General features: G+C 48.3%; 3 protein-coding genes across 3 annotated transcripts; all 3 read right to left on the minus strand.

The window, feature by feature from the left end:
- Position 1: 1 nt before the first annotated feature.
- V1508DRAFT_462523 (PPPDE putative peptidase domain-containing protein) lies at positions 2-2,486 on the minus strand. The gene is made up of 3 exons (XM_066942839.1): positions 2,152-2,486; positions 972-2,094; positions 2-917 (listed from the first exon to the last, which is right to left on the minus strand). Exons 1-3 carry the CDS (start codon positions 2,209-2,211, stop codon positions 388-390), a joined length of 1,713 nt encoding a protein of 570 aa, XP_066795137.1. The 5' UTR covers positions 2,212-2,486; the 3' UTR covers positions 2-387.
- Positions 2,487-2,676: 190 nt separating this feature from the next.
- On the minus strand, positions 2,677-4,531 carry V1508DRAFT_387977 (regulator of G protein signaling domain-containing protein). The gene is made up of 2 exons (XM_066937857.1): positions 3,748-4,531; positions 2,677-3,624 (listed from the first exon to the last, which is right to left on the minus strand). The coding sequence occupies exons 1-2, from the start codon at positions 4,385-4,387 to the stop codon at positions 2,729-2,731; spliced, it is 1,536 nt and encodes a 511-aa protein (XP_066795138.1). The 5' UTR covers positions 4,388-4,531; the 3' UTR covers positions 2,677-2,728.
- Positions 4,532-7,032: 2,501 nt separating this feature from the next.
- Positions 7,033-9,990, minus strand: V1508DRAFT_404939 (uncharacterized protein; the record flags this gene model as incomplete). The annotated part of the gene is made up of 3 exons (XM_066938665.1): positions 7,033-7,574; positions 7,781-8,898; positions 8,954-9,990. The coding sequence occupies 3 exons, from the start codon at positions 9,988-9,990 to the stop codon at positions 7,033-7,035; spliced, it is 2,697 nt and encodes an 898-aa protein (XP_066795139.1).
- Positions 9,991-10,043: the final 53 nt, after the last annotated feature.

The raw sequence follows: 10,043 nt of genomic DNA on the forward strand, positions 1-10,043 counted from the left end.
CCGCCACAATTGCTGCCGCACGTCACCGCCACCGTCATTGTGCTCACCGCCACATGGAATCGGGGACCTGGATTTTACCTTTCATTTCATAATGCCGCTATGGCTGAGTAGTTCATCTTGAATTGTTGTGTACAATGATTCTCGAGGCAGGTGTGGAAAGTGCGTATAGGCGTGATCAGCTCACCTGGTATCCTGAAAGTTGCTGCAGTAAGTGATTTGGACTAGATCTGGCAATAAAGCATACTGCAAAGCTCGACTTTTCTATGTATGCTTCAGATGGCTTCAGAAAAGGTCATGTCTACGACGTAAAAGTAGTAGTTATAAAATCTATTGGCCCCAATCCAACTATACGGGAAACATCCGCCCAAGCCACTAGCCATTTGGAAGCTATGGAAGTGCCAATAATAGCATAACTTCATCGCACAGTGCCTTCAATGCAATAAACTCACTCTTTTTGGCCTTGACAACTTCTCTCGCCTCGAGACTGTTGCAAATCGCGAACAGTTCCGAATCCTGCATATTCGGCGCACAATAAAGCAGTAGACCGAGCGCCGTCAATAATCTGCTCAATGTCTGCGCTGACTCGGCTTCTCTGCCAATTCCTTCGATCATGGCCGCCAGCAACTCGACACTGATAGAATCAAGAACTTCTTCGGCGGCTTCTGCCCGACGACGTTGTCCATACGCAGTAATGTTAAACGCTAATGACGAAGCTGCCAGTCTAACATTCGAATGCGCATCAAGCAACGAACTCGTAGCCAATTGCGAGAGTTCAGGCCCCAGCTCTTGATACAGATGTGGGACAAATAAATGTGATGTGAACAAGTTGCATAGAAGCTGTAATGTAACAAGGCGAACCTGATATGGTTTCTCGTCGTCGCTCGCAAATTTTATAACACTTCGAAGAGTTTTGAAATCTATCCAAAAACAGTTAGAACAATTCGAAATCATTTTTTGCATGGGATAACCACCGGACTCTTCTGCAAACCATGAACCGACCCTACCATCGATAGCTGCAACGCGGAATATGTCGATTATTGGGAATAGACCATCGCTGGGTGCACCTCCCTGGATCTGCTCCCGTACGAATGCTGCCCACATGTTCAGGTCAGGTAGCGCAGCCTCACATGCTCCATGCGCTTGACGCTCTGTTATAAACTTGACAACTCGCAACAAAATCTGATCTTTAATGCCAGCTGTCGCTAGCTTAGCCAAAATCTTGTCCAGAGGAGGGATGCGCGTATACGTAATAGGGTGACTGGACGTCCCCAGAATGTTCGGCAGCGATAATCTCCTATGGGGATGCGGTGGATATGCGATTTGGATCAATACATTGATGTTACTCTCCAGTGTCGGCGGAGACGCGCCTTTCCAGTCATCAAGCTTTTCGCCATCGATAAACGTATGGAATGTCGGCGTTGCTGTGATTTGCCATCGCTGTGAAATATCGTACGCTTGGTTTATGTCGACCTTGACAAAAATGCATTTGCCGCTGTATTTCTCCGCAAGTTCATCATATTTGGGATATGCGATCCGGCATGGTCCACAAGTGGACGAAGTGAAGAAAACTGACACGCAGTGATTCGTCTTAATCAGATCCTCTAGCTGACTGGCAGATGTAACGTACAATACGCGCTGACGAGACGGAGTAGCAGGGGCGAATGTGGGGTGCCGAACGGGAGCCGGAACGGCGGGGGCTGTCGTGATAGGCCGCAGCGACTGCTCAATCATAGGCCTCATCATTTGTCCAAAGGGAGTCTGCAACACCTCTTGAGGCAGTCCAGTAATGTGGGTTGGGATATCCTTGCCTACCAAAAATTGACACAAATCTTGCGTGAAATTATTGCAGTTATTCATGAATAAGTCGTAGTTCTCGGGGCGATAAATGTCCTTCAACGATTCGATGTACTCCAATACTACATCTTCTGGAAGAGAACTCTCGCCCATATCGACTACCTCAAGGGGCTGACCATGATGAGTGCGTCCCGGGATTGACGTTTGTACTCCCGCGCCGTAGTAATACTCAGTCCCATTATATACAACGCTCGTGTGCCACACTCCGTCTATTTGCTTGCCAATAAATTGCATCGACATCTATGGTAGGCATTAGTCCTAGCCATGTCGAGTCTGAAATTAACCAAAAATACGTACTTGTCGAGCAAGGCCTTTCGATAAGTCGTAAATGTACAGTTTCACCGGGAATCCGGTCATTTTGCTATTGCACCTGGAGATATATATTCTTACAAGCAAAAACAATCTATAGAGCACTTTCAATGAAAAGTCGAGAAAGGTATGTATTTTATTCCACGACGGGAAGCTGCTGACATTGCTCGCTGATGCAATTCCGGTGAATCGCTTCCACGCGCATCGATGACGATGACGGACAAGTGTAGCCGTGCGCTACACTTGTCTCAACAAAGCCAAGGTGACAAAGACACAGCCTCACAAAGTATTATTTGAGGGTTTTGATCTAAGCGCCACCAAGTGTGCGGCGCAAATCCTGATTTCTCATCTTTAGCTCGAATGCTGCATAGCTCGTCGCTTGCCTTTATGCTTTCCAGTAGGAGCTGTTTTTGAAGCAGTCAGTCCTACAGTTGCTTGATAATAAACGTCGGACATTATCCATAAGCCGGTAATGTCCGCATAGGATATGAGGCTTTACAACGCTAAATTAAACATTATATAGTCAATTCATAATATTTATATTCGCCATGTAGCAATACATCAACTAGACCTCTATTCCCAATTCCCAAAACCTCGCTGTGCGCATGAATTTTGGCACTGAATCCGACGCCATGAGCCTGAACACCTGCCTTCTAACGTCATCCAATAACTTCACTATTTCGGTCAACTTGGTGACCGACATGGAGATCGACTCGATGGGTTGTGATCCGGGTGTGGCTATTGTGTCCAACTCCTCTGCAGTCATACGCTCGCGAACGCGCTGCCTCAATAAGTGGTCGATATTGACCTCCGATGCAGATCCTGGAGCAAGAAATGCATGATAGACTACCCACGCTTCAGACAAGCAGACATTGACTTTCTCTAGCGTCGGAAACTGGTTTTTCTCCAACTCGTGAAACTGTGCTAGCAGCCTCTCGCTCTCCAAGTAGAACGTCAAATTTTCATCACAAAAATTCTCGGCCAGATGTTCTCGGAAGAGCAGTCGAAGTGCAGGATCCTCAAGAATATGTTCCAGTCGCGAGTGCTTATCTCTTGCTGCGGAAGATGAATAACGGTATGGCGTACTGCCGGGACTGCGGGGCCGATGAGGGCCGTGCTTGAGGAGTCCGGAGCCAGTAGTAGGCCATCCAGCCAAATTCTTGCCTTTTTCCGACATATAGTAATATGCGTTCTTCTCCATCAGAAATTTATCTCCAGATGACATCGATCGAGCATCAGCTGGAGTGATAAGGTCATACTGTAGAAACGCCGTCAAAACCATCTGCGCTTCAAGGGCATATATTATCGACGTACAATCCATTAGCCACAATTTGGCCGCCATTCCGGAGAAACAGTTATGGTATTCTTTTAGATGTATACGCTTTGAATCATGCACATGCACACCAGCTGATGACTCGAGGTACATATCAGAGACGGAGGAGACATCCGTATCACTCGACTCTTTGCTGAGGGCCGACGCCATTGTGTCATGATGAGTCGAAGACGTGCTCCCGTGAGCCAGATATCGGCTGGGTCCCAACGCGACAGTTGTAGTTGAGTTGGATGGGCCTCCAAATGGCGCACCAGAATGGCCAAGAGATTGGGATGGCATATGGTGCGAGTGCGCGCGGTGTAAAGGCGTCGTATTTGGCTTGCGGCCCGCAAATCTTTGGAATATGATCTCAATGACGATTTCCGAACTACTGATGTGATCCGTGACCGGGTCCCTCTCCAGATGCACAAGCTTCATGCTATTATGCTGCGACTTCAAGAGGTCAACGACATTCGGAGACACCACACCATGACGTTGGCTAAATGCATCGACGATGGCAATGCCTTTAGGTGTCAGCTGAAAGAGCATTTCGTGCTTGAACTTGCCTTGCTCGGGATCATTGGCGCACCTAATAAGACGAGCGTTCAGAAACAGCTGCATTAGTTCTGCACAGCTGCGTACGTCAATTTGGTAAGTTGTAATTGTAGTGGAAGTGATGAGCCGGCCGGTGAGATCGATCGTCTTGTTTTGCTGCTGCAACTTTAGCTCAGCAAGATTTCTCGCAGCCTCCATTGAACTAAACGAGAAGTCGTATCTTGCATGGAACAGCCCAACAGTATGAGGCTGGAGAGGCAATGACGAAATTAGAGTCGCGAATACTGCAGTGAACTCGTCGTAAAACGGACGTCCTTCTTCTGTGCAACGCAATAGTCGCGCGGCCTGGAGCAGCATTTTAGACGGTGACTGACGTGGCGATGATTACTATTTGGCATGCGGATTCTGAAAGTTGGGCTGTAAGGCTGCGGCCGCTGTGATGGCTTTGTAGTGTTCTGTTATGGTCGTTCTCGCTATAACACTTGCGATTATTGTGATGATGACACTCGCCGACGATGCGAATGATAGATAGATTATGGAGTTGGTAGTGGCGATCACGATAATAATAATTACAATAACGATTATGATAATGACGCACCGCTGCTGAGATATCGTGGGGGCATTAGAGATAGCCGAGTCAGAGTCTTTGCCACGGAAGGCAGGGCCTTGTAGTTATTAATTTGGCTGCCACGTGGATGCAGAGTAACTTGAAGTCTGTGCGGTAGCTACCGGTGTATGCCGCAGGAAGTGCATACGTCTCAACAGTCGTCGATCAGGACTGCGAGTCTTAAGGCGCTCGTGCGCAGCCGATTTGACGTACAGCATATGGTGATGAGTGTCAACTCTTGCTTGTCGTGAGCCTGCTATGGTTTGAATTGAGGCGTCGCTTGAGTTTGGGCGCTCGTTGTGCTCCCGTCTGCGTGAGAATGCAAGGAGAAGCGGTGGACGGGACGACACGCTGCGTTAGCATTGACAAGGCCACTATGCTATAATAGCCGGCGGGGTAAGGCATGCTTGCTGTCGAAGTCATGGGAAACCGTGCGGTCCACGCGACTGCGGATGCTGTCGGTTCCCTTGTTCCGGCGCCCAATAATCTGTAGAGCTCCACAAGACTGATTGTTAGTGCGGCGCGGGGATTTACCGCCCGTGCGCGCCACGAGGAGGCCACGCGCGAATAAGCTTGCCTCCAAAATTAACTCTCCAGGGATATCGTTCAGGTACGCCCGGTGCGCCTCAATTTAACTACTTGTCCAATCCAATGCGCACTCAATGAACTAACGACGATTGCCATTCTGCGAGCTTATTATTCTGACTTGCCGCCGGTCCGAGACAAAGCATGCCTCATCTCGGTGTGGTACTGCGCATGTACTGTATTAGACAACCCAACAGTCTGCTGGAACGAGGCACACTGGCAGGCTGCGCTGGGCCCCTTGATTTCGTCCTGATCACGTTCGCGTTTAGACATCCAACACTTTCCGGCTCCACGTTGTCTACATTCGCGAATCTTACTTTAGAACTCCAGCACATATTGTTGTGACGTATTATGCCTCCTGCTACTGCTTGTCACCAACAATCCCGGAAAGGGTGAACGCACGCCCTCAGGGTGATCAGGACACTATGCACTTAGGGGTAATTGCAGATACAGCGATTCGGGCATCTCAAAAACTGTGTGAAATCAGCGCAAATTGCTCAGCTTGTATATTGGTCCCGCATGCAGGTTAGTCCCGACAATAGGGTGAATTCCTAACCCCAGCGGCCATAAATTTCGAAGATTTCCAATTGACGAACTTTAATTTGTATGGACTGAAGGAAAGCTTCGCATCCTTGATCGAGGCCTTTCTACATTCAGGGCCAAGTCGCAATCATATAAATATATATATTAACCGACGGCTAACTCAAGTACTCATCGAAGAACACGATATAACATGACAAAGCATTACTGAAAAATACGCGACCCAACGTCGTATCGATCGCTCAGACCCAGTGTGGTATATTTCAAACTCCTTCTCAGCTTCTGGATGAAAATTCAATATGTTGATTTCGGACTGTGCATAGATGGATTTCGACCAATTAAAGAAGCTCATCCTCATCTAAAATATGATGCTGATCTCGACCAGCACACCGTTCTCGATCGAGCAGTCTGATGGGCTATGCCGAGCCTCTTCATAACATTTATTCTTCCATTAAGAGACCGCTTTATAGACCTCTTACTTGGACTAACGTGTAGTTATTGAGGTGTGATCGAATATGTTGTTTACACGTCGCAGGACAGCATTTACATACTATTATGTTTTAGGGAAGCTAACTTCCTAATATGCATTGTATGCTTAGCCTAATTAGGAATGCCTTGGGCGGCCACAATTCTATTACATCATAGTAAAGGACCAACGTACTCGGTGTATTGCATCCTGTAAAAAATTACGGACTGACAATCAGTATAACATGTCCTAATGAACGCATTATTTTAATTTTGGCCTGATGACTGCAGATGCGGACCTGTTTGGCTGTTGTGTTGAGGATGGTACAGTTGTCGGGATTAACCTTGCATGCACTATAGCAACTAATGTAGTGTTGTCAGCGAATGCATATTATCTCACAACTATTGTTGTTTACGGCGTAATCAGCACTGTGAGGTCTACATCGTGGCTAGTGGCCACGCCCCTTGCCGTACGCTAGCCGCTGCATAGTCCATTACCAGCCTTTATCTTCTTCGTGCACTAAAGTCAAGATACGTCAGCAACCGACGATTCCCCATCTACAATACATAGGTGTAGTCACATGGAATGACGGATGCCAGTAAGAAGCCACCCGAAGTTTTTATTTGGCCCTGCATAATTGCCTGTACCACCACACTACCAATGTATTGATCCACGCATAGACGCCAATTAGTACATAAACATGACCCTATATGTCCTTGCATAACACCGGCCTCATTAGTTTCAACTGCGTTATGCTAAAATCTAAGACCCAGTATTATCCTGGATTCGTGATATATGTATGGCTCACAGAGCACTACACCACTGCCTCACGACGCTATTGACACCGCGCATATCCTTAACAATCTCGCCCAACTCCATCAACCCAACTTCAGGCACCTGCATCTCGCTTATCACGCTTCCACCTCGTCCCGTGCTAACGCTGCTGGCAATCTCATTCGCACTGACAACCAATCCACCTCGTTCTAATGCTTCCCATGCCGCAACAGCTTGCTCACGCGACCATACTCTGAAAGGCATTGTGATTACTGCACCAGCAGACGCTTCAGCCAGACGCGTCTTACCAGCCTGTGACAGATATTCTTCGTATGCCAGCGTGAACGATATTGGCGCCACCTTCGTGACCAGAGGTTGCGACGAATGAATAAGTGACTTGCTCGGTACCATGGGAGGACATTCAACGGCTGTCCCCTGCTGTTCTGCTATGTTCGATATGGGACCAGACTTCGCTGGAGACAAACTTCCCACTGGCAGGCTGGTCGTAGTCGCATACTTGATCTCCGCCCGCGCAGCGCATATTAGAAGCATCAAACTTAACTCCGAAAGACCTAGAGACAAGTTAACATCAACCAGCCACCGTCTATATAATGCGAGGTTGTAATATTGATCGGCTGCAAAACGATGATTGGGTTCTCGTCCGCCGCAATCTCCAACCTCGCCACCTCCCGCACCTCAGATAAGCCAAAGATTAAATTTATCTTTTCTAAGCCATTCCAATCCCATATTTGACCCCAACGAAAGAAAAACTACATACCTGCAACTTTCTCCATTATACCAGCGTTTTCCAACCCATCGACCCCACGACCACCGATCTCACTAGTCGTCACAAACGGAATTATCTGGTCCGCTTGTCGGACAGCGCTTAGAAACTGAATGTGGACCTGCCGGGGATCTCTCGACGTGGCGAATGCAAGGTCTACTACCCTCCTTACGTCTGGTGAAGTTGAGTACATAGAGTCGATGTACGAGTTCCACACCTCTGTCGCGCGCCGTTCGATAGTATACTCAGACTTCTTCAATCGGCTAGGCACTCTAGTGTACTTGCTTTTCACCATCGCGGCCATCATAGCAACGGTAGGAGCGCTCGTCACCTTCAAACCTGAGCTGCAAACTCTCCAAAAAGACTCTACGTCACGCACGTGCGGAAGGACTATCACTCGGTGACTAAATCTGCTCCGGACGCGCTTTTCTAACATCTCCGGGGCCGTCATGCGACTGGACACGCCGATTATGCAGATATTCGGTGCTGGGGTGCCCGTTTTGAGCGAGTATCGAGGCGATTGGGCGACATCGAGCAGATTGTATAGTAGGGTCTGTCGATTCTGCATTGTCGCAAATCTTTCAAACTCATCGAGAATAATTATTACAGAGACGACGGGGTGTTGCTGCTCTGACTGCTGGTCTCCTAACGGTTCCTCATTGTCGTCCCGGACACCCGCACGCCCAGAAAATAATGACAGTAATCTCTCCAGAGCAACGCTGGAGCTCTGCCGCTTATACCTAATTTTCGTTGGACTCTCCTTTATGTCATCGTCTAGGTCAGCGTAAAGAGAGTCGTCTTCATCCAATGCTTTTATTCCGTACTCCATCTGCACCGCAATCTCCTGAAGCGCCTGTTTGTCATCCGTTTGAGCAAAGCCCGATAACCGCACGACAATAAACTGGCCTTTGTACTTCCGCTCTAGTTCAGCCAGCACGGTTGAGATGATCAACGATTTTCCAGATGCACGTGGGCCAAGCAGGAGCGCCGAATTTCCGCCATGGAATTTGGTACTTGAAAGCAGTGACGACGGCGATTCTGACTTGGACGAGGCGAGTGCAATATCAAGCGTCGGTGCTAAAATTGTTTGCTCAAGGAGATTATATATTTTTCTGCGAGTTGTCAGCATAGTGCATCTCTTAAATCGAAGATTCATTGGGTACGCACTTATGAACATCATCTAGACCAACAATTGGAACTGGGAGCTTGCCATTTAATTGTGCTAGCACCCGGCGTTTTATTTTGTCCATTGATAGTGCACTAATAGAGGTACTAGAGGTACTTGTTATATTGATGGACTTGTCGACTATGGGTGACGTTAGCGACAGGATAGATTCTGGTGCTGGAGTAGGTAGTGTAGTCGCCAGCGGTTGGTGTTCGGCGACAACTGCTGGAGGTTCCAATGATGATCCCGATGTTATGTCTTCAACCCCATTCTCTATCAAGACTTTGCCCTCTCCGTGATGATGGTCAGCGACGTATTCGTGATCGTCCTCTACTAGATCTTGTTCCTCAAGATCAGGACTTCCTACTTCAGCATCTTGAATTCCTGCTCGCATGTCTTCAGCGGTCTCGGTAGGTGGTCTGAGGGCGGAACTACCTCGTTTGCGAGTGACTAACTGATTACTCATTACACCCCTAGCTGTGTCTTCACCTTCGACAATGTCTGAGTCTGCAGCATTTTCCAGCTTGATCCGTACGGCATCTTTTCGTCCTCGATCAAGGTCATCGATTTCGTCATCGTCGTTCGCAATCTGTCGTTTGCGGGATCGACTAGTCGGTACTAACGAATGTGACCGGATTTTGGGGGTCTCCTGACGACGCGGGTGGTTAGGTCGTGCCTTTTGGGCTGTCCGTCGTGACACAGGTGTCGGTGAAGATGATTCTGATCTGGTCGACGTCCCCGAGACAGCATTACTCTCCGGCAGAGCAGGTACCAGAGCTGTCCTCGCTGTAACATTTTGTAAGACTGTAGGCTTTCGACGAGACTCAGTTACAGATGAAGCCTTTGCCCGAGATCCACGCTGTCGACGTTGAGGGGTTTGTAATCCCGCCACGGCGATCTCGTCCTGGTCATCTTCACTCACGCTTCGATTGCGATGACCATTTAAATCGGCTGTCGGCATGGCGTTCGAGTCAGCTCTAGCAGCTAGAGGGCCAGACGTTCGTGCAAGGTTCTGTGCTGGACGTCGTTCTGTAGTCATGGATGTTGACTCAGGGGAGTGTGTCGATAGTCGCATTATAGCTTTGACCCAGC

This window comes from Lipomyces doorenjongii (genome assembly GCF_038497915.1).
Source record: "Lipomyces doorenjongii strain NRRL Y-27504 unplaced genomic scaffold V1508scaffold_33, whole genome shotgun sequence".
Classification (NCBI taxonomy): domain Eukaryota; kingdom Fungi; phylum Ascomycota; class Lipomycetes; order Lipomycetales; family Lipomycetaceae; genus Lipomyces; species Lipomyces doorenjongii.

Excerpts from the sequence above, each read along its gene's own strand:
- V1508DRAFT_387977 (XM_066937857.1), bottom strand. The coding sequence starts at position 4,387 with ATGCTGCTCCAGGCCGCGCGACTATTGCGTTGCACAGAAGAAGGACGT. Across the intron at positions 3,625-3,747 it reads CCAATCTCTTGGCCATTCTG|AGTCGAGTGATACGGATGTC; the intron begins GTGCGCCATTTG and ends CCCTCAGCAAAG.
- V1508DRAFT_462523 (XM_066942839.1), bottom strand. The coding sequence starts at position 2,211 with ATGACCGGATTCCCGGTGAAACTGTACATTTACGACTTATCGAAAGGC. Across the intron at positions 2,095-2,151 it reads CGAAAGGCCTTGCTCGACAA|ATGTCGATGCAATTTATTGG; the intron begins GTACGTATTTTT and ends TGCCTACCATAG. Across the intron at positions 918-971 it reads ATGGTTTGCAGAAGAGTCCG|ATTTCAAAACTCTTCGAAGT; the intron begins GTGGTTATCCCA and ends GTTTTTGGATAG.